Genomic DNA, 24,467 nt, shown 5'->3' with positions numbered 1-24,467 from the left:
AAGACAACATATTTTTACTGATACACTGTGTGAAAACTATGAAATAAATTATTTTTAATGCAGCTAACCTGATGTTTTGTCACATTTAACATACTCTAATATTAGTTATTACTCACTTTATGGAGATAATATGCAAAAAAAACCTTTTTGTTCAAGAAAAATGGTTAATTACGGTCTAAGATAAGATAAGATATTCCTTTATTGATCCCACAATGGGGAAATTCACAATAATAAGCAACTGATTTACACTCAAACCTGTTACTGCAGATCAGATTTATCAAGAACAGCAAAGTTACAGTAATGGTATGAATTACAGTGTATGGGATGATGCTTAGGCGTCCACTGCATTGGCTGATGTGAAACTAAATAAAATCCATGAATATACAAGAGAACAGCTGTAGAATAGCTGTCTACTGTAGAGACCACTATGCATGAAAGGGTTAAATGTTGGAAAATACCTCATTTTTATTGAAAAAAACACAAGCTACAGAAGATAATATTACAATAAATGGTGCTAAACCACTGTCACACTGGGTCCGTATGGGTTAAATTAGGGCCTTAGCTGGAGTTCACCTAAGAAGACATCATTTTCCATGTATGGTCGAACGCTGTAATCAGTGTTTACATCATACGTAGAGGCCAGAATTAGCTGAGGTAGTCGAGAACACACGTTAATATCTTCAAGTCAGTCATCAATCAGAGTAACCACTTAATGTTTAGTTTGATAAATCCTCAAAATAGATGCATAATGTACAAGAGGTCTGCGAACACATCAGGTAAATACCCTTTGCCACTTAAGACATTAGGGTTTTCTCTTTTTTCACCATAGTAACAGTCCCCCGGCAACCAGTAAGAGTGCCAGTTATATTCATGGTACTCCGTTGTCTCCCTCACCCCATACCCTTCATCACCTCCTCCACCACTCACAGCCTGTCTCTTTCTTCCTCTGCAACTTACCTTTGCATTTGTGTTGTGTTTCCGTCTGCATGTGAGTCAGCTGCACCCTCAGCACCTGGGACATTACCTTCACTTTGCACAAGGGAAGCCGCATCGCTGACACTGTGAGTTTGGCAGAGATGTAATTGCTTATTAAATTAGTCTAATAGTCATTTCATCCATCTGTGTTTTGTTTGCTGTTTCATTAAATGTGATATTTCTTAACTATTAGGAAAAAAATGTTAGTTACATAAATTAATGAATGTAAATGTCATTTCTTAAATAACATAAGATGCTCCTTTTCACTGCTCAACTTTACTTTTTATTGATTTTCCTTAGTATTTGCTCACATGCATGAATAAGGAAAAATATTTCCATTCTCTTTTGTTTGTCTTTGTTTGTCCAGAGGACTTTTGCCGAGTCTTTGCGTTTGTCGATCAGTGTTTCAATCCAGTATCACTGCTGTTGTGAAAGAGAGGAGAGGGAGGTCAACATGGGCTCCAGCTCCTCCTCTTATGCCCCCAAAACCATCTACCTGGATGTGGATGGAAAAGTGCAGAAGGTGGGTTAGAGGTTTTCACTTTTTACCTGCTTTAGTTACTGAAGTTGCATAAATTCAGTGGAACGAAACAAGATAATGAACAAGAAACAATAGACAATAAAATAATGAATGTTTAGTTTAAAAAATATATATATAACATATTTACCAAAATAATGTGATGTTCAGGATTTTTTTTCAATAAAACATATTTTATTGATTTTATGTTATGTAATGCCTAAAAATGTACAAATGTTTCTGATATGAAGGTAATTTCCCACATAATGTGAATATGACTCATAAAATAAAACTATATGAAAGTGAAATAATAGCAGATTAAAATATTAAAGGCCCTATAACTTTCCCCCTTTGCATTGATATTCTTTTCTAATTTCAGAAATTAATTAGAACTTAATGTAATGAATTCTAGGAGCAATCTTAAACAACATTAACAACGGCAATTAAATGATTCAGCTTTTAATTCATCGTCCTGATGAGTGCACAAGGCATTCCCTCTGGACTCACCTGAGGAGCAGCTAAAAATAAATTGTGTTATAGAGCTGGTGTTAGATACAGGTGTTAATGACAGAACCAAACACCTGTTGATAACAGCTTACAAATCTGCTGCGTTACAAATCAGGGATGTGGAAAAGGAAAATTAGAGCTCAGGTCTATTAACACATAAAGACCCAAACATCCACCTGCGACCGGCTCCATTTACTGATCTAAACTGTTTAATACCTGTTGATCCACTAATCCTATTAATCCATGTAAATAATCGCTGTAAAATTTAGTCTGTCATCTTTTCATGGTCACCAGATATGATTCATTTGGACATTCGGAGGCTCCGTAGTTACCGTGGAAACACCGTCATCTTCTACAACACTGATTCAACAGTAAAACCCACAGAGTTGGATCAATGACAGAGGATGGAAACACTTGATTGTTCAGTTAATGATATATTTTAGTAAAGAAGCCACTTTTTTTTTTAGTTTTCTCTGTGTTTGATATAATAACTGTTACCTGGGCTTTTATGAGCATCTATATGACCAGTAAATTAAATATAGAAAAAATTCCTGATTTTTACTGTAAAAATGCAAAATATGGAGCATTATTTTAAACTAAATAGTGATAAATCACTTAAGAAAGGTTAAATATAGAGAAAAATTAATTTGGGAACTGCCACAAAAGTAACACTGGGTCTTTATGGGTTAACCCTTTCATGCATGAATTATGAGAACCTTAATCAAGATGGTTTTTTTTTTTTTCCTGAGTGTTTTTATTCCTATTTAGGCATGAAAAAAAACAATGTGATTGAATTTTTTTTATGAATCTATTTTTCACAGAGTTACAAAAATGTCCACTCAGCTGGACAGCATGCATTAGATTTTTGAAGCAAAGAAACATATATTTAAAACCCATCATCATAAAGTGATATACTGTGTGAAAACTATGAAATATATATATATGTGTGTGTATATATATATATATATATATATATATATATATATATATATATTTTTTTTTTTTTTTTTTTTTTTTTTTTTAAATGCAGATAATCTCATGTTTTCACACATTTTATCATATTCTAATATTAGTTGTGGAGATAATACGCAAAAAAAAAAAACTTTGTTTGAGAAAATTAGCAGTTGATTTACACTCAAACATGTTAGTGCAGATCAGGTTTATCAAGAACAGCAAAGTTACAGTCATGGTCTGAATGTCAGTGCAGATGATGCATGAGTGTCCACTGTGTTGGTTGATATCCTCCTGAGACCCAGGAAAGTGAACATTTTTAGCTTTTTTTTTTTTTTTTTTTTTTTTTTACATTAAACAGTCATCTTGGTTGGAAATTGCATAATGTAACAGTTTTTTTCAGATACATTATTAAAATTATTTTCATTTATTTACTTTTTAATGGAATGTCCTTCGTAATGAACAGCATTTTTTTAAAAATAAAACTGTCAAACTTTTGTTCCCTACAGAGGACAAAAATGCATTGCTGGGTCTCAGGAGGACATGGAACTAAAACAATTAAACCCATGAACGTACAAGAGCTGGAGAATAGGTTTCCACTGTAGTGACCACTATGCATGAAAGGGTTAAATGAGAAAAAGCAGTCGTAAACATCTGAGGAAAATCTGATACAAGATTAAAAAAAAATCTGCAGTAAATTAAGTAAAATCTTACAAATCCGCTTTGTGATCACTTTGATGGTTTGTAAGAAATGTACCACAAGCTGAAGTTTAATGTTTCAGCTTTCTCGATTATACTGAAGAACAAATTAATGCAACACTTGCTGATCTGGTGACGCAGAGTGTTTCAAGTACAGAACTGGATTTGACACATGTCTGTTCGAGAGCCCCGAGTCCACGGGCTGAGGCTGAACGTTTGTCTGCTACACCTGCTCCCTTCAAGATGCAGAGACACACATTTGACTCAGTGTACTGCATATGCATCCACTCTACAGCGTTAATCCTCCACAGATAAGTTGTGTACACTACATACTGTACATATTGAGGAGTAAACTGAGCTGATTTGTTTTCACATGACAGGCGTGGATAATGCTATCGTCCAGATCTGCATGGATTCTCACACTCCAGCTGTCCCTTTCTTCCCCTCAGAGGTCTCGGCACTGATATTCAACCATAAAAGTTTCTTTACATTCCCATGTGACTGGGGGTATCTTAAATATACATGAAATGTGACCTCACCCCTCCCTGTCAGAACACTGAAGCCTTATATCTAAACCACAGCAGCTGTTTGTGTGCAGGTGTGTCTTTGAACGTCACAGTTTCCACTTCGCTGAATTTGATGGACAAAGTTTCATATAGTGGGATGATAAATACTTCTACTAATATGCAATCTTATTCCCCACAGCCACAGAATCATTTAGAATAGAATACATAGAATAGATCAAATAGAATGAATAAAAGAATGAATGAATTTTTTTTTTTTTTATTTTAGTTATGTACAAAACACATACTTATAAAGAACATACAATTAACACAATTCGAATTTGAATAGAATCAAACAGAATAGAATTGAATCAAATCAAACAGAATCAAATAGAATTGAATCAAATCACATAGAATCAAACTGAATTGAATCAAATCGAATCAAAACAAAAGGAATCGAATCGAATATTGTCATTATGTGCACAATAAAATTAGGAGTGCATCTCCAGTCAGTGCAGCAATATTTACAAACACAAGTGCTACAAAAATAAGAACATAATATTACAAAAAACAAAAAAATTAGATAAGAAAATATTTTAGAAGTGTACAATTTAACAAAGTAACATAAGAATAGAGCTTAGCAGAATAAAAAATAAAAAATAAAACTGGATAAAATATAAATAGTCAAAATATACAGTATTAACAGTATGTGTATCTATGAATAATATTAACTGTATGAACAGCAGTATTTAACAGTATTAACAGTATGAATGTATTTAAATTTCTTATTTTTCTGTTTATATTTTCATTGTTTCACTCGTTTGTGGTTTTTTTCTGTCTGTTTTCTGCACTTGCTTGTTGTATTTTTGCTGCTGCTAACTGTGAAATTTCCCCACGGTGGGAAAAATAAAGTCTTATCTTATTTCCTATAAAAACCAATATGTATATCTATGTAAAACAATATGTATACCTATGAACCAGGTCTTTATAAAAGTAGTGAATTTATTTTTGGTTAATATTGAATATTTATTGCATTGTTATTGCAGGACAGAAGAATATTGCACGGTTATATTTACTGAACATAATTCACATTTGAGGGATTATTGCACACTATGGGAAGGGACTCTAATTATGCACTGAGGGAAGCAGTAGAACAGGAAGAAACACCAGAGTTATTATTGAACCACAGAGTTATTACAGAGTTATTGCAGTTAAGTGTGGTGACACTGTCTTTGAATCCGTTTGTTCTTGTTCTGAGGGACCTGTAGCATCTGCCAGAGGACGACAGGTCAAACAGATGGTGACCGGGGTGGGATGAGTCCCTTTATATGCACAGTCTTCGACCATAGTTTCCATATGTATAAGTCATAAAAACTAAAAGGAGAGCGCTCTTACTTACTCTACTTGAACAATAAGTCACCTGTATGTCTGCCACAGGTGGTCTTCAGTCGACACTGCAGTCCATGTGACATCAAGGAGCTCCTGTGTTCCTCATCTAACATCCCCAGGTTTGTTCCACCTGCTTTCAAATGCAAACGATAATATTCATATGTTGCCCTGTTTGCTTGTTAATTTGTTTGCTCATTCATTTATGCATTCATGTACCCAACAATAGACTTGTATTTAACTCATACAGACCCACACCGTCACCAGTGGACAAAAGCATCTACTGATCTAAAATGTTTAATACCTGCTGATCCACTAATCCTATCAATACATGTAAATGGTTGGTGTAAAATAGAGTTCGATCATCTTTTCATGGTCATCAGATATGACCCTTTTGGATGTTCAGAGGCTCCGTAGTTACCATGGAAACACCTTCATCTTCTACAACAGGGGTGTCAAACTCATTTTAGTTCAGGGGCCACATTAAGCCCAAATTGATCTCCAGTGGGCCGGATCAGTAAAGCAATAGCATAATAACCTGTAAATAATAACGACTTCAAATTTTTCTTTTTGTTTTACTGCATTCAAAATTAAATTATGAAAATATGTACATTTACAAACTATCCAAACAAAATGATGTGAATAACCTGAAAAAAATGAAATTTCTTGAGGAAAAATAAGTGCAATTTTAACAATGTTACTCCTCAACTTATCATTTACACATGCATATTACAGATTGGATGTGCAAAGACACAAAATATTTATTAACAGGAAGAATAATGTTAAAATTTAACTTTCAAAAGTTAAGTTTTTCACATTTCACATTTTTATTGTTAAAGGATAGTTTGTAAATGTTAATATTTTCATAATTCAATGCAAGTTTTTACACAAAAACTAAAAGAAAAATTTGGAGTTCATTATTTATAGGTGTAATGTAATATTATGTTTTTCACATTAAACTAAGAACATTTGGAGTCATTATTCATAGGTTATTATGCTATTATTTTAGTTGAGATCACATTGTTCTTAATGTGGAACCTCAACTTGATTGTTAATATCTTAAGTGTAATTTTTGCTCTTTGCAAATTCATCCCACGGGCCGGACTGGAACCTTTGGTGGGCCGGTTTTGGCCCCCGGGCCGCATGTTTGACACCCCTGTTCTACAACATTGATTCACCAGTAAAAACACTTTACTTGTTTTGTTCAGTTATTGATATCTTGGTAACACTTTATAATAAGTACACACTATGAAGCATTAGTTAAGCATTAACAAATACTGAATTCATTACTTATAAAGCATATTTCTGACATGAATACTCATTAGAATATGGTTCATAAGCACAGTTATAAATGTTTTACTCATCATTCATGATCATAATCATTCATCATTCAGTCATGCAGTTTGTTTGATAATCCCATGTGCTGTGTCTTTCCTTTGTTAGAATAACTGAGACTTTTATGAGTCTTTACACATGGCCAACCTTTAAATCTCATTTGTAAATGCTTTAGATGGCACAGATAGTCCACACTTTAGATGAGCTCACACCATAGACTTAATTAATGAGTAGTAAGTGCTTTATAACTACCTGAAATAATGAATTCCTGTATTAATAACTGTTTATAGGACATCTATTGGAAAATAAATTTTGAGTTAGTATAAAATACCCACTAATATATTCACTAACCATTAATACATGTCTGAATAGTGTATGTACAAGCATAAATGCACATCATAACTGGTTTGTAAGTGACGCAATACTAAATTTTTAAATGCTGAATCCATAATTTACTAAGTATGAAAATACAATCATCAAGCACATTATAGATGAGCTTATTAGTGGTGTGTAAAACCATTATAACTCTGCTTATAAACCATATATTAATTAGTATACATGTCAGAAATATGCTTTATAAATAATGAATTCAGTATTTGTTAATGTTTAACTAATGCTTCATAATGTGTACTTATTATAAAGTGTTACCAATATCTTTGCTGAAAAAGTTTCTGATATGATAACCCTCAACTTTAATCTGAACTTCTTTGAACATCTACATGATCGGTGAGTTAAATACAGAAAAAGACCTGATTTTCACTGAAAAACAAAAAAAAAAAAATAGCAGATAACATATTAATCAATGGTGATAAATCTCTTAAAATTAGGTAAATAGTGGGAAAAATTCATTTGGAAACTGCCACAAAAGTACCACTAGGCTTTTTGAGGTTAAATATTCAGTCAAATTTACCTACATATGTGTGTATGTGTTTTTGGGGTTTTTTTGTTGGATTTTTTTTTTTTTTGCAGGACCTAGTATCCAAATTGCAGCTTCTAAACATCTTCCTTCTCCTGCTACAGGAACACTGCAATCATGATGATCGACCCAGAAGGTGCCTTGGTCTCCATAGATCCCACCATGCCCACCAACACTCCAAAGTAACAGCAGTCTGATGTTTTTCACATTTGTATTTGTATTGTATGTATATGAAAGCCTAAAACAGACCTAAAGCATCTACTGATATAAAATATTTAATAACTTCTGAATCACTGGTCTTATCGGTACATTGATTAATTCAGGTATAATGCAGTTTTCTCAGCTTTTCATCATCGTCAGCTTTGACTCATTTGCCTATTCAAAGGCCCCATTATTTTCTGCAACACTGATTTACCAATAAAATCCATGTAGTTGTTATAGTTGTAGGTACTTTTTTTTTAGTGAATGACATATTTTGCTGAAAGTATCACTTTTCCATCAGTTTTCTCTGTTTTGACATAATAACCTTTGAATTTACTGAGCTCTTATAAACATCTACATGATCAGTGAATTGAATATTATGTGAGAAAATACCAGATTTTTGCTGGATAAAATGCAAAATGCACTGATTAATATTATAATAAATACAAATGAATCACATGGGGAAGGTTAAATGTAGCAATAACCTCACTTAAAAATCAACACAAAAATACTTGAGGTCTTTTTTTTAATTAAATGAGTGACAACAAAAGCTGGTACTTGACCTGGAAAAAGCACAATAACCTTGGCATGAAGTCCATTTTGCTGCAGATGAAGTACCTCATGAGAAGAGAGACAAATGAAGGAAAAACACTGGGAGTGGTCTCCTCTAGAATGGCAGTGCCCCCCCATCCACAGGGGTGGGACACTGTCATTCTGGCCTGGGGTCGATGAATGGTTTGATGAATATGAAAGTGATGAGCCCTTCACACTCAGCAGATTTTAACCCAGTCGATGTTCCGGTAACTACACTACTACTATTATAAAATCCATAAATGAGAAGGAAAACAACGGCGTACATCCATCAGAAATCAGAAACTTGTAGGAATCAATGCTTAGGCTTGTTTGAACATGATGTGTTGACTTATTAAGCAACTAAATGTAATTTGTTTCTTTTAATTTGTCATTGTATGTAAGATTTAACTGTAAAAAATACTTCATATGTGCAAATTCAAAATAACAACATGTATTCCTGAATTCTTCCCAGCTCTTTGTACAAAGTCGTCCCTCTGTCTACTGGTCAGCTTGGAGGTAAAGCAGATGTTTTTATTTCCTTTATAAAGCTTCACTTGCACACACTTGCAGCTAAAAAGCTATTATAAGTAATCATAAGCTTCTCAATTGTGGGTTCTAGGGATGTTTTCAACAAAACCTGGCAGCCCTTCATAGAGTATTTAGATAGAACCCCCCCCCCCAATCCTCTAGTTTGTTTTAATTTATTTTGTTTTATTTGTAAATTCAGCAGTGGTCATGTGTTGTTGTTGTTTTTTTGTTTGTATATATACATATATATATATATATATATATATTTTTTTTTTTTTTTTTTTTTTTTGTTTTTTTTTTTTTTTTTGTTTGTTTTGTTTTGTTTTGTTTTGTTTTGTTTTTTTTTGTTTTTTTTTTGTTTTTTTTTTTGTTTTGTGTGTGTGTGTGTGTGTGTGTGTGTGTGTGTTTTGTTTTATTTTGTTTTTTTCTCTTAATAGTGAGTGTAGAGGGACAATGGTTAATTATGGTTCAGTCACAGAAACCATTCTGGCTTAGATTGAAACTGTTGCTGTTGTCAGTATACATTGTAGAAGACAACTTCCTATTACCTTTCAACTAGAACACCTGGAAACATTGTACATGTCAGATATGGCTATGTGTGTACGAAAAATCCAATCAAAAGATTTATTTATCCTCTTAAGACCCAGGAAAATTCAGCAAAGTACAAGCTTTTTTTGTTTTTTTATCAAATAAGTGCCTATATTGGAAACATCATGATGCAACAGTTTTTTCAGATGCAGTTTTAAAATTGTATGGAATGCCCTTTGTGGTGGACAGTTTTATTTTTTTCCATTATTTTTTTTTTTGTAAAAGTTGTAAAACTCTTGTCCACAAATGTGGACAGAAAACCCATAGCTGGGTCTTAGGAGGTAAAAAAAAAAAAAAGTAATCATAAAGTCATAAGCATGAACATAGGAAGCCTGGTAATGAGACTGCTGTTCACAGTGATTTATCAGGTGTGCATTTTTGTGTCTGCAGAAAAGGAGGACATGTTTCAGAATGTGTTGTCCCAGGTGGCCGAGCAGTTCAGCAGGTAAAGCCTCGGTTGTTTATATTATGGTATGGTCGTCCCCACCCTCACACATACCTCACACTTAACTGACACCAATGCCTGTTGAAAACACACAGCAATTATTCACACAGTCACCCAGTGAAGCAAGAGCTCATTTCAAGACACTATTAATTTTATTTTTTTCATTCAACATAAATACGTGCCAGGCTCTTCAGTCTTTTTTTTTTAATCAGTTGCTTTCCTCTTACAGAGCCTTTCGCATTAATGAGTTAAAGACGGAGGTCACCAACCGACTAGCCATGCTGGAGAAGAGAGTGGAGTGTAGGTGGTGCCTTTCATATAGTTTATCTGACAGAATCACATAGAAAATCAATAAGTTTGTAATTAAAAAAACAGAAATGTGTCCATTTAAAGTCAGATCAAATGTCAAACTTTTAGGGAGTTTTATGTTTCCTGTAGTTAAATAAACATTTGTTATTGTCATGTTTCAGTGGAGGGTCTGAAGGTGGTGGAGATTGAGAAGTGTAAAAATGATCTGAAGAAGCTGCGAGATGAGATGACCTCAAGAGGTGGCAGCAGGTGAAATGAGCATCCAGTAGAACTCACATGTCAAATTTCTCATAAAATGCAAATATTGACAACAGTTTTGTAATTTTATTTTTACTGTTTCACTTCAGAGTGAACTGTCCTTGCAAATACAACTTCTCAGACGATGGGAAGAAGGTCACTCCTCGAAGAGATGTCCCAAATTACCCAAAGGTAAGTCCATTTACAAGACACCACCATACATGCAAACGATGCTCCAGCTTAAATTACATAATACACATAACTTAAATATACCAGTCTTTTAATTTTGCACTGAGTTTCCTTTCCTTGTCATTCATATACTTAAATTTAATAATAATGTATGCTTGATTTCTCTGAGTTTGTTACATGGGTCTAAGATAAAAAAAAGATAAGATAAGATAAGATAAGATAAGATAAGATAAGATAAGATAAGATAAGATAAGATAAGATAAGATAAGATATACTTCATGTACAGTAGCACAAGACAATATGTGTCAAATACAATAGAAAAATAAAAAGAGAGAAAATATTAAATAATTGTTAAAGTGACAAAAAATTGTATAATAATATTAATAGCCTAACCATCATGTCATCCTCAAATTTACTATACACTGTTTAACTTTGTGGACAAAAATGTGCACAAAAACAACTAGAGAATCATCATATGTCAAAATTTTTTCTTGCTTTTTTTTTTTTTTTTTTTTTTAATAAATATTAATATATATTGCATTTTTTGTTTTTTGTTTTTTTGCAATAAATCTCTCAGAATTCAAATGATTAAACTGGCATTTAAAGGGTTAAAATCCTGAAAACTGTTGAATGCTTGGTAGTTTTGAGCAGGGGCGAAGTTGTTTAAGATATTTCTTAAAAAAAAAAAAAAAAAGAAAGAAAGAAAGAAAGAAAGAAAGAAAAGAAAAATATTAATGTATCATGATTTTAGAGCATATTTTGTGTGTGTGTACATTTTTGTCCATGAAGGAAACCAGAGGGTGCAAAATGCATCATGGGAAGATAAATCACATCTAAGACTAAAAGATTCTGGATTTCAAAAATATAGCTAAAAAGCAGCATTTCTGCCAAATTTCATGCAAAAGCTGCAACGCTCCAAAATGATCAACAAATATAAAAAAAAAAAAAAAAAAAGAAAAAGAAAAATGTACAAAAATGCCTGAGGAGGACCTAAGGGATAAATAAAGTATCAAGGGTGCAGTAGGTGACAAAGGTAAAATAATATTAGTATAAGACTACAATACTAGTGTAATAACACCTGTTATGTGCAAATATTATTATTAATTGCTAATTTTCTTAAAAAAAAAAAAAAAAAAGGCAACTAGGCATATTCTTAATCACGCTTAATGAGTTGTTTTGTTTTTGCCATGAGCTAAATATAAGCATATTAACTGCATTTCATTTTAACTTAGATATCCCATGGTTCCAGTGGCTCAGGGTGTGTCTCCTGTAACCTGAGGCCTTTTAGCTCAGACTGTCTGCCACATGTCAGCCCATCCTTTTTACTCCCTTTCCTACATGTCTCAGCTGTCTCCTAATGTGCTAAATGCTAATGCTATGTACTGTGTGTGTTTTAGTACGGGGAAAATGCAGAGACTGAGTGTCCGTGCAGGGATAATACATTGAGTTAACCACAATAATAGAGTGAAAATGCTAAATTAAAATGTCATCATTTTAGATTTAACTATACTGAGAAGAATAAAGCACGCACAACTGCATCTTACAAACTCACTTTAACTGTAATTCATTTTTTCCTAAAATTCCTAAATTAACCAATAAAGACTCAAACAGCAACTAGTGACCAAAACCATCTATTGATCTAAACTGTTTAATAACTTCTGATTCACTAACCCTATCAATCCATGTACATAATTGGTGTAAAATGCAGTTTGTCATCTTTTCATGGTCATCAGATATAACCTATTTGGACGTTCAGAGGCTCCATAGTGAAGGTGGGAACACCGTCATCTTCTACAACATTGATTCACCAGTAAAACCCATGGAGTTGGTTCAATGACAGTGGATGGACACACTTGTTTTACGTTCAGTTAATGATATCTTTGCTGAAAAAGTAACTTTTTTTCAGTTTTCTCTGTTTCTGATGTGACAACCTTCAACTTTATTCTGAGCTTCTATAAACATTTACTTCATCAGTGAACTAAATATAGGAAAATACCTGATTTTCACTGAAAAACACAAAAAATATAGTGGATAATGTTCTAATAAATGGTGATTAATCACTTAAAAACAGATGGGTTAATAGTCAGTCAAATTTACCACAACTTTCCCTAGTGAACATGGAAACACCATCATCTTCTACAACACTGATTCACCAGTAAAACCCATGGAGTTGGATCAATGACAGCGGACAGAGACACGTGTTTTACATTCAGCTGAAAAAGTCACTTTTTCTTCAGTTTTCTGTTTCTTATTTGATAACCCTCAACTTTAATCTGAGCTTTTACGAACATCTACATGATCACTAATTAAATGTATGGAAATGCATGATATACACTGAAAAAAATGCAAAATAAGCAGGATAATATTACAATCAGTGGTGATGAATCACTTAAGGAAGGTTAAATATAGAGAAAAATTTATTTGGGAACTGCCACAAAAGTAGCCCTGGGTCTTTATGGATTAAAATAAGCATAACTTGTCAGATTTTCCACTATAATTTCCATGAGACAAATGTAATTTCTAAATTTCCACAGTTTTTTTTTTTTTTTTTTAATTATGATGGTTTTATTCGGTGTTTTGTGCAGTACACGCTGTCACAGGAGACTGTTGAGGCACTGAAGAAGCCAACATTCGACGTCTGGCACTGGGAACATAATGAGGTTTGTTTGACGTTTTCAGTCATACACCTATTATTTAACTGATCCATTTTCTCAGTCATTAAACAGTGTGAGTGATTTCACCGATATCTGATAATTCTGTGTCTTATCTCTGTGTTTATGGCTGTAGATGCTCAGCTGTCTGGAGTACATGTACCATGACTTGGGGCTGGTGAAGGAATTCAACATGAATCCGATTACACTGAAACGCTGGCTGGTAAAATACACCCTATCAGCATTCTGTCAGAGATTAGAATATAGTGATGGATGGAAATACTATTCTCTGGAGACTCTGCTTCTAATCCAGTGAATTAATATTTTACTCCCGTCTAGTTGGCGATTCAAGAGAACTACCGCAACAACCCTTTTCACAACTTCCGTCACTGCTTCTGTGTTAGTCAAATGATGTACGGCATGATTCACCTCTGCAACCTACAGGTACAGTGGATATGTTTACACTATGATAGTGCATGACAACATAATTATTATTATTAGGGTCCGATCAATTGGTAACACATGGACACATCTCATGTTCAACAGTCTCTGTCATGTAAGCAGAATAACTTATATGCATGTATTTTTGACTCTTTACCATTGTATGCATCACCCAAAATGTATCAAAAGATCATTACTTTCTGAAAGTTTCACTCAAATATCTGAATTATAAGTGACTTGGAAATTTTTAATTGGTTTTTTTGTGGTAACACATGGACAGGACCTTTTAAGCAACTCACAAATTTTTAAAGTCATAAATATCAATAATATTCACAAAATAATGAAAATTTAAAACTTGAAACTTAACAACCATCTGTATAATCAACAGATTAAATATATTTTAAAATATTTTAGATATAATTTTTAGTGTGAAAATCGAGCTATGGCTAAAGTGTAAAAAGTACAATTGGTTGTAACTCAAATGGTATTTAAAAAGAATAACAGTTCCATAAGATAAAAATCTTTAGCTGAAATATGAGCTCACTTGATAAATGATGTGTGCAAATTAACTTTTTCATGTTGTTGCTTATTGGACCCATTATTATTATTATTTAACTCACTTTGTAAATTGTGACATTAACCCTTAAAGACCCAAACAGCAACTAGTGACCAAAATCATCTACTGATCTAAACTGTTTAATAACTTCTGATTCACTAATCCTATCAATCCATGTAAATAATTGGTGTAAAATGCAGTTTGTCATCTTTTCATGGTCATCAGATATGATCCATTTGGACGTTCAGAGGCTCTGTAGTTACTATGGAAACACTGTCATCTTCTACAACATTGATTCACCAGTAAAACCCATGGAGTTGGATAAATGACAGTGTATGTAGATGCTTAGTTTTGTGTTCATTTGTTGATATCTTTGCTTTAAAAGTCACTTTTTTTTTTCAGTTTTCTTTGTTTTTTAACATAATAACCCTCAACTTTAATCTGAGCTTCCATGAACATCTACATCATCAGTAAATTAAATATAGGAAAATACATGATTTACACTGAATAAACACAAAATACAAGAGGATAATGTTATAATAAATGGTGATAAATAATTTCAGAAAGGTTAAATCTGGAGGAAAATTCATTTGGAAACTGCCACAAATGTACCACTGGGTCTTTATGGGTTAAAAGAAAGAATAATGCACTCCTTCAGGGTTAAAATGATCTTCGTTTTAAAACACTAACAGTAAAAGTCACAGTATTTCCTGCCTTTTGCATGTTGTATTCACTCTGTTTAATTTCCCTGTTGTCCAGGAGAAGCTGACTCTCACAGATATGGGTATTCTAATGACAGCTGCAGTTTGTCATGACCTGGACCACCCTGGATACAACAACACGTAAGACAAGACTCACTCCTCTGTCTCTCGGGGTGTTGGCAGATCTAACGCTGCAGATTCTCACTGACCCCACTATGTTTTGACATCCTCTGTACAACGCTGTAGTCAATGAACTGTAAAACTAGCTCAGGGTGGGGAGAGTTCAGGTATGAAAACACGCTGATTCAGATTATGATGCTGTTTTTGTTTGGGCAATTTGGGCAGGCAAAGACTTCCCTTATCAGAGAAGCTTCATGGGAGTGTGATATCTGTGCATCTATTCATCCACCCGTGTCTTCCATCTATCAGGTACCAAATCAACGCCCGTACAGAACTGGCAGTGCGCTACAATGACATCTCTCCACTCGAGAACCATCACTGTGCTGTGGCCTTCCAGATCCTTTCTCTACCTGAGTGCAACATCTTTGCAAATGTGGATCCTGAGGCGTTCAAACAGATTCGACAGGTGAAACGTGCTTGTAAAACTGTGGGGTGCAGTGCCACATGTATGGGAGAACATTTGATTTGAATTGATTTTAGTGATTTATTCCAAACATGCAATGAAATTTCACATACAGGGTGGGGAAGCAAAATTTACAATGAACATTTAGTTGTTTTTTCTCAGCCGGCACTACATCAATTGTTTTGAAACCAAACATATACTGATGTCATAATCATACCTAACACTATTATCCATACCTTTTCAGAAACTTTTGCCCATATGAGTAATCAGGAAAGCAAACATCAAAGAGTGTGTGATTTGCTGAATGCACTCGTCACACCAAAGGAGATTTCAAAAATAGTTGGAGTGTCCATAAAGACTGTTTATAATGGAAAGAAGAGAATGACTATGAGCAAAACTATTACGAGAAAGTCTGGAAGATACTATTAAAGAAGAATGGGAGAAGTTGTCACTCGAATATTTGAGGAACACTTGCGCAAGTTTCAGGAAGCGTGTGAAGGCAGTTATTGAGAAAGAAGGAGGACACATAGAATAAAAACATTTTCTATTATGTAAATTTTCTTGTGGCAAATAAATTCTCATGACTTTCAATAAACTAATTGGTCATACACTGTCTTTCAATCCCTGCCTCAAAATATTGTAAATTTTGCTTCCCCACCCTGTATATGTGAACAAGCCAAGCATTAATAATAAAACAAAAATCAACAATCAAGACAATCTTAGACAGAAGAACAGCAGAGCAGTTTAATTTACATGCCCGTAAAGGGGTGGGAATTAGTGCAACTTTTTTAATCCCACCCCTTCACCATAAAATATTAATAGTAATATATATTTATCTCCCTCTTCCTTTTACATAACTAGGGGTGTAAGAAAATATCGGTTCCGCAATATATCGTGATATTTCATTTCACAATACTGTGTTGATATTAAAAAGTACTGTATCGATATTTTTAGGTATTTATTCAAATGCAGATATGGCGGAGGTTCATTTTTGTTTTTTTGTTTATATTTTATTTGTTATTTGTTATTATTTAACACTGTTTTATTAAATAATGTTAGTTCTTTTGTTGGGATTGCTCAAAAATAATGCTCTGATGTTAGTTCTGAACTAATAGAATATGAACATTTGAACAGGATCTTAAAATGTAATGTCTGTAAAATGTAATTTAAGTTTTAACACAGGAAAATTTTGCGATATAGCATTAGATCCTGTTGTGATCAAATAAAAATGTGTTTAGTGTTTGTGCATAAGACAATATCGGTTCTGCAATATATCGCAATATTTAACTTCACGATACTGTATCGATATTAAAAAGTACTGTATCGATATTTTTAGGTATTTATTCAAATGCAGATATTGTGGAGGTTCATTTTTGTTTTTTGTTTTTTTTTGTTTATATTTTATTTATTATTATTTAACACTGTTTTATTAAATAATGTTAGTTTCTTTGTTGGGATTGCATAAAATAATGTTCTGATGTTAGTTCTGAACTAATAGAATATGAACATTTGAACAGGATCCTTAACTGTAATGTCTGTAAAACAGAATTTAAGTTTGAACACACAAACATTTTGTGATAGAGCATTAGATCCTGTTGTGATCAAATAAAAATGTGTTTAGTATTTGTGCATGTTTCTGGTGTAATTCAGTTCTCCCAGGAAATAATCATTTTAAAAAAAGAAACAAACAAAAAATTGCCTTTTTAACAGTATCATGATATATCGTGATTTAGCGTATCGTGATCCTAGTATTGTGATTTGTATTGTATCGTCAGATTCTTGCCAATACACAGTCCTATACATTACTCTTTCATATTTATATATCTATTCACACACACACATACACACACACACACTCCTACATCTGTATACACATACATACGTACATACATTTATACATATACACACAACATCTGGTACTTCTCCATTTTATTCTGTTGGCTTTTCTTATTCTGTCCACCTGTAAACTGCAGCTGAACGGAGTCCAAGAAAAATTTCCCCACGGGGACAATAAAGTATATCTTATCTTATCTTAATATACAAGTGTACATACACACATACAAATGCACACATAATCTTTTACCTATGCATTTCTTAATTGTGCTGGCAAAATATTGATAAATAATAAATAACTCAAAGAAAATAATAAATAACTCAAAGAAGGCATAACTATGCATATGAAGTCTCTGTGCTTAACCCATAAAGACCCAGTGTTACTTTTGTGGTGGTTCCAAAATGGATTTTTCTCTCTATTTAACTTTTCTTATGTGACTTATCACTATTTATTATAATACTATCTTCTGTATTATGCGTTTCTACAATAAAAATCAAGTATTTTCCCATATTTAATTTAATGATCATGTAGATGTTCATAAACGCTCAGATTGAAATTAATTATCATAATATCAGAAACAGTGGAAAAATGAAGAAAAAGTCACTTTTTAAACAAAATTTATCATTAACTGAATGTAAATCAAGTGTCCATCTACTGTCCCTGATCCAACTCCATTGGTTTTACTGGTTTCCACATTCACTACGGAGCTTCTGAACATCTGAATGGGTCATATCTGATCACCATCAAAAGACGACAAAGTATATTTTACATCAACTATTTACATGGATCGATAGATTTAATGGATCAGAAGTTATTAAACATTTTATATTGGTAGATGATTTTGGTCACCAGTGGTTATTTGGGTCTTTATGGGTTAATACAAACCATTATATATTATACAAACAACTATTCATATAAGTCTCTGTGCCTAATACAAAATATTATACTGCATACAAACATAACTATTCATATGAAGCCTCTGTGCTTAATACAAACCATTATTTCATTCACATATTTACAGGCCATCATAACGCTGATTCTGGCTACTGACATGGCCAGACACGGAGAGATACTAGACTCCTTCAAGCAAAAAGTGGACAACTTTGACTTCACCAATGAAGAGCATGTGACATGTGTAAGTATCACATTGTCCTTCAGCTATTATATATACAAAATGTGACCTGAACACATGCAGGATTTCATCCAATAAACATGCTGTACTCAGACGAAGACTGTTAGTGTAATTGGAAAAGTGCTCATAGAGATGCAGTAGATAATGTACAGCTAATCTAATAATGAATGGCCCTCTTTATTCTGTACATGTGGGTGTTCTATGTATGTGTGTGTGTGTGTCTGTGTGTGTTATTTTTTCAGCTGAAGATGGTTCTGATCAAGTGCTGTGATATTTCCAATGAGGTAAGGCCAACAGAGGTAGCCGAGCCATGGGTGGACTGTCTTTTGGAGGAGTATTTCATGCAGGTGACCTGAACCAAAGCCTTCGCCCCTATTCACACCTGAGCATTCTACATCCAAGACAAGTGACGTTTACTCGGCCAGATAATATTATGGTTTCTGTGCCTTTCAGAGTGACAGGGAGAAGTCTGAGGGTCTCCCTGTGGCTCCTTTCATGGACAGAGATAAAGTCACTAAACCCACCGCTCAGATCGGATTCATTAAGTTCGTCCTCATCCCAATGTTTGAGACTGTCATGAAGGTAGGGTTCTGGATGAACGGAAACAAATGGGTTCTCCTGTAATTTTAACAACTAATTTTTGCTTTGTGCTGTTCATCAGCTTTTCCCTCAGATTGAGGAGATCATGGTTCAACCACTGAGAGACTCTCGCGATCACTATGAGGAGCTGAAACAGATTGATGATGCCATGACAGAGGTAAAAACTAGTCTATCTATCTATCTATCTATCTATCTATCTATCTATCTATCTATCTATCTATCTATCTATCTATCTATCTATCTATCTATCTATCTATCTATCTATCTATCTATCTATCTATCTATCTATCTATCTATCTATCTATCTATCTATCTATCTATCTATCTATCTATCTATCTATCTATCTATCTATCTATCTATCTAATCTTCCAAAGATGGTAGATGTGTCACACTAGATTAGCTGTCATCTACTTTCTATAGAGTATAAGTAGTAGTAATCTTTCTCTTTATTCTTGCTCTCCATTAATGTACAACCACCTATTATGACTATTATCATGTTGTAATTCCAACATTTAACATACATTCAAATCTGTGTTTTAATTAGCACTACATATATTTAATAAAATGCTAAATTGGGGTTTTGTATCTATTTTTGCATGTAGACTTGTTTGAGCTTTGTGCTGTGGTGTTTAAAGCAGACTGAAGAATGGAGAAAACATATTTTACACACTTTTATGTTTTGCTGTAAAATTATCATGCATTTTTAATATTAATGTTGTTGTGGGTTTGTACCACAACAATCCTATAGTGCAGCACTCAATTCTGACCTGGGGGTATGTGGTGATTAAGACTGCAAACAAGTCAGGTCTAAACCTGCAGAAATGGCAAAACAACCACATGCAAAACTTGCACCTGTTTTTGTTGTGAATATACCTGTTTTTGTGGGCACAAAAACTAACTTTAACAGGGTTCAAACAGTGACAGCGCTACAGAAATCCTTTATTTCATACATAAATGCATGTAAGTCATTGTACACGGGGTCGTTTGAGGTTTTCTCCTGGAGCTGCTAAACACTTATGCATTTTGTTTCATGTGGGTGGGGTCTCACACACATGTATGGACACAGATACATACATCCTATCCTTCAAACCACTTGCTAACATAAAGGTGTGTCTTTTGTTCAATGAGGCACAGAAGAAAAAAACTGAAAATATGTCATTAGGCGGGAAGAAGAAGTAAACTCTGCAGTGAGTGAGTGCAGTGGTATCTGTGTAAGTAAAAGCAACTGACTCCTTGGTTGTGCTTTAGTGTTTAGACTTAGTGCCATGAGTGTCTCTATCTCTGCCTTTCTCTGGCCCCGTCTGAAAGAACTCTTCATGCCTGAACGAGCTCTTCTCTGTAATGAACTCTATCTCCAAAAACCAGACTTTTAAGACTGCGCAGCACTTTCATCACTTTGGATTCGCCTTTCAAATTAACACCAAGCAGTTCATATCAGTTTCCTCACACAAAAGAAAACCAACAGGCTAATCCTGTTTAGAGAGCTTAAAATTGGTTCAGCTTGAGAGGTATTTGGCGAGTGTGTGAGTTACAAAAGAAAAGAAGTTGAAAAAGCTTATGTGAAAGTAAGGAAATCTCAACAAATAATGAAACTAATTTTACTGCTGGCAAGATTTTCAGCTGAAAAAAGATGTAATTTTTGACGTTCTGGATAAAATATGATTTTACAGTTGTCCCTGGCTGAGACGCTGAAAACAAAGTGGTGAAATTGTTGTTCAGCGTGTTATTTTTTTTCTACAGTGACAAGATACAGCATGGTTATTAACTATAAATTCTTCTTTTCTTCTTACCATTCTAGTCAAACAACCTTTGAGTTTGTGGTGGATGATAACCAACCAAACTTGTGGTGGTCAGACATGGTTTAGCTTCTGGACAGTTGTAGTTTTGTAGATTTATCTTCTTTCCTCGCGGTCTCGGTTCTTTCCTGTGTAATTCAAGCTCTTGTTCTGTTGCAGGGGTCTTCATTTGTGATCAAATTCAAGAGTGACTTTAAAAAAAAGTGAGTGAGGCCTCCATGAAGACGTACTACTCTGCGTTATGAAGACGGCAAATGGAGCAGGAGGGCAAGAAAAGGGCTGCTTGGCTACATACTGAACTAAACTTAGGCATCAAGGTGGCATGTCTTGAACTTTGACTTAGACTTTTGCACTGCATGTAACAGAGAGGGTCCTGGTGGAGTCTCTGTGTATTTATGGTGTTTATGTGGTTCTCTTTACTCTGGTTTTTTTTTTGTTTGTTTTTTTTTAAATTCGTAGTGCAGCACAAGCATGAAAAATCAGTTTCTCCTTAAATCTTGAGATTGGATGGTCATGTACAACTAAAACCAGGTAACACAGGCCGTAAGAACAGAGAATTATTCAACACAACAGTAACTGATAAACACCAAAGTGGGGAAATGTTTGAACCTCACTGAAGCAATAAAGTTTTGTTTGTTATGGTTTACAGTGACAGTGTTTTCCAAAGATTAATGCATTTTCACACCTTTACTTTTTTGTTTGTACTCAATCAATTCAGTCAATAAACACATTAAAAAAACACAATCAAATAGGGGTGTATACAGACCAAGCGGTTGCACAATACATCATGTGAAAGTGTTTGAACGTCTCATAATCCATGTACACTGTGCTGTGTGTGCTTGCTCATTTGTCACATCCTGTAAATCTTTATATGAAGTATAAAGATATATTTCAGAGTGTCTTCTTCTAAAGTTTCTATTGAGCCAAAATCTATATATTTATTAAAAAGCAGATTTTATATCAAACACATCTACAAAATGCATTAGGTTAGGAAAAAAAAGACCAAATTAAATATACTATATGTTATAGTAAAATAATGTTTAAAATCAATTAACAAATATATGGATAAAGCGGTGAAAACATAAAAATGTCTACTTTTACATATTGAGCGATTAAATTATAGTTTATGGACTCCTCATTTATAGATTTACAGTTGTGCATGTGACCTTTTATTGATGCTGTTTTTTGCTGTTGTGCTCCTTAAAGACACATACCATAACATCACATTTAGCTGACTGTTACAGTTACTGATCATTGAATTCAGCTGATATCTTTTTTTATTATTATTATTTTACATCTCTTGAAACCACAGTTTTCATACACTCATTGAGTCAAAGAGAATTTAATAACTTATTAAATGGTATTCAATTGTGCTTTTCTTTTTCCAGCAAAGTTGCAATAATATTTATATGCAACATAGGAATTTGGAACAATAGGACAAAAAATACCCCTCCCTACATTTATATGAGCATAAATGAGATGGGTTATTTTCATTTTAATGTCTTCACATAAAAACATCAACACTGCATCAACACATGGAAATTCAGCTAAATAAATAGGCATGTGTTTGTACAGGTTAATTAGGTGTAACGTCAACTTCACAAACATCACACCTGACGAAAAATTAATCATTTCCCGTAAATAATTTTCTGACAGACGCCTTATGTGACCCTAAGCGGAGGCCTGTACGGTCTTAACATCACCAATCATCTCTGCTTATCATCCTGATTGAGCTGCTTTTTATTGCCACGTTTTAGACTTGAAGGTTCCAGTACAGCCCGCATGTGTTGAAATATGTCTAGTTATCCAGTCGTGTACCACCCAAAGGTGCCACTTATTTCAGCCTGTAGCACGCCCCTCTCTCTCTGCAGGTTCCCTTTGAGCTACAAGAGAGCTGGGTGGTTTTCCTCCAGCTACTCTCTTGTGTTTTTATAACTGTGTGTTTCTTTGGCAACATGTTGCAGAAAGATCAGAGCGATTATTGCCTCACCTGTTGGCCTTATCTCACACACACACACACACACACACACACACACACACACACACATATACAAAATACCACCTGCATTACTCTGATGATATCATTTTAATAATACAAAGTAGGATTCACCACCAAAGGCATTAATGTGTCATTTGGTTTAGGTTTGTCAATTTCACTTCTAGTCTATAGATTGATTTGAAACGTTTCACCATGAATTGATTTATTCACGTTAATGGTCTGGGAGGTTCGTATGGATGCCACTGATCATTTTGTGTGCATATAATGTAATCCTATAGGTTTATCTTGTAAGATTATCTCACAGTAATAGAAAAAAAAATGAGGCCACATGTAATTGGTCCATCTGAGATGAAAGAAAATCTTTAAACATACTTGAGTTCCTGTTTTGTAATTACCCATTACCTTCTCCACCTAGCATGACAGATTGTGTTGATATTAATCTGCAGGAATGCTCTGACTAAACAACACGCTGTCTTATCACAAACGAACACTGCACAACTCTCTGTTACTTCATTATTATTAATGATCCTATTACCACATATTAGTATCCTGCTTGTTTATAAGTGCTACATTTAGAATGTTATATACCATTTAATCTTCTTCCAAGTGTGATATCAGGGTTTGTCAAACTGAGGATGGGTGTATGTAATGTCTCCAACACCAAAATTGTTGAGTGCTTTATTGTTCATCAAAAGATTAATCGCCCAGATGAAATATCCACCCTGATAATATTTCACTCAACAGACTGTTAAAAGTTGTTTTCATGAATGCAATGCTAATTAAAGTTGCTGATATCTAAAACCCTTTAGTTATTCTTTTTGCCTTGAGGCTGGGTGTCACATCTTGTAAAACTACCACAATGCTTCAGTAGGCCTGTTTGTTGATGTGAAAGTGAATATTGACTTGATAACAAAAGTGCATTGATGGTGGATAAAAGGGCAAGTGTTTAATTTTTCTCTCACAGAGCTTACGCGATACTGGCTTCAATAGAAGGTGTGGCCTTTTATTAGTGATATTTGACCAGCGGCTTGGCACATATTCCATGCTTGTTCATATTTAAAACACTAGCAGAAGTTTGGTCAACTTATTAATATACATGCAAAGGTCGATTTACAGAAGTGCTGAGGTTTTCCACTGAATGTTGGATAGGTTTTTAAGAATTCCTTCAGTTAAAGCCTTTCAAAATTTTCTTATGACTGTAATTTTTTATTTGTGTAATAGTTATCCAGTCATGAAAATTGTTGTCTCCATGTTGCCTTCAGTTTTCTCCAATTAAAATCCTAAACACTATCTGCTGAGTTAATGAATTAACAT

At 33.9% G+C, this 24,467-nt stretch overlaps 1 protein-coding gene across 1 annotated transcript; it reads left to right on the top strand.

Annotated features, from left to right (window-relative positions):
* The first annotated feature begins 1,429 nt into the window (after window positions 1-1,429).
* Window positions 1,430-24,219, top strand: pde9ac (phosphodiesterase 9ac). The gene is made up of 18 exons (XM_030152228.1): window positions 1,430-1,498; window positions 5,590-5,660; window positions 7,894-7,971; window positions 9,036-9,079; window positions 10,070-10,124; window positions 10,354-10,424; window positions 10,595-10,682; window positions 10,781-10,862; window positions 13,445-13,519; window positions 13,647-13,733; window positions 13,850-13,954; window positions 15,267-15,349; window positions 15,638-15,794; window positions 18,647-18,760; window positions 19,000-19,104; window positions 19,211-19,339; window positions 19,419-19,514; window positions 21,314-24,219. Exons 1-18 carry the CDS (start codon window positions 1,430-1,432, stop codon window positions 21,359-21,361), a joined length of 1,557 nt encoding a protein of 518 aa, XP_030008088.1. The 3' UTR covers window positions 21,362-24,219.
* Window positions 24,220-24,467: the final 248 nt, after the last annotated feature.

This window comes from Sphaeramia orbicularis, chromosome 13, assembly GCF_902148855.1.
Source record: "Sphaeramia orbicularis chromosome 13, fSphaOr1.1, whole genome shotgun sequence".
NCBI classification, from domain to species: Eukaryota; Metazoa; Chordata; class Actinopteri; order Kurtiformes; family Apogonidae; genus Sphaeramia; species Sphaeramia orbicularis.
This window is presented reverse-complemented; position numbering and strand designations above follow the sequence as displayed.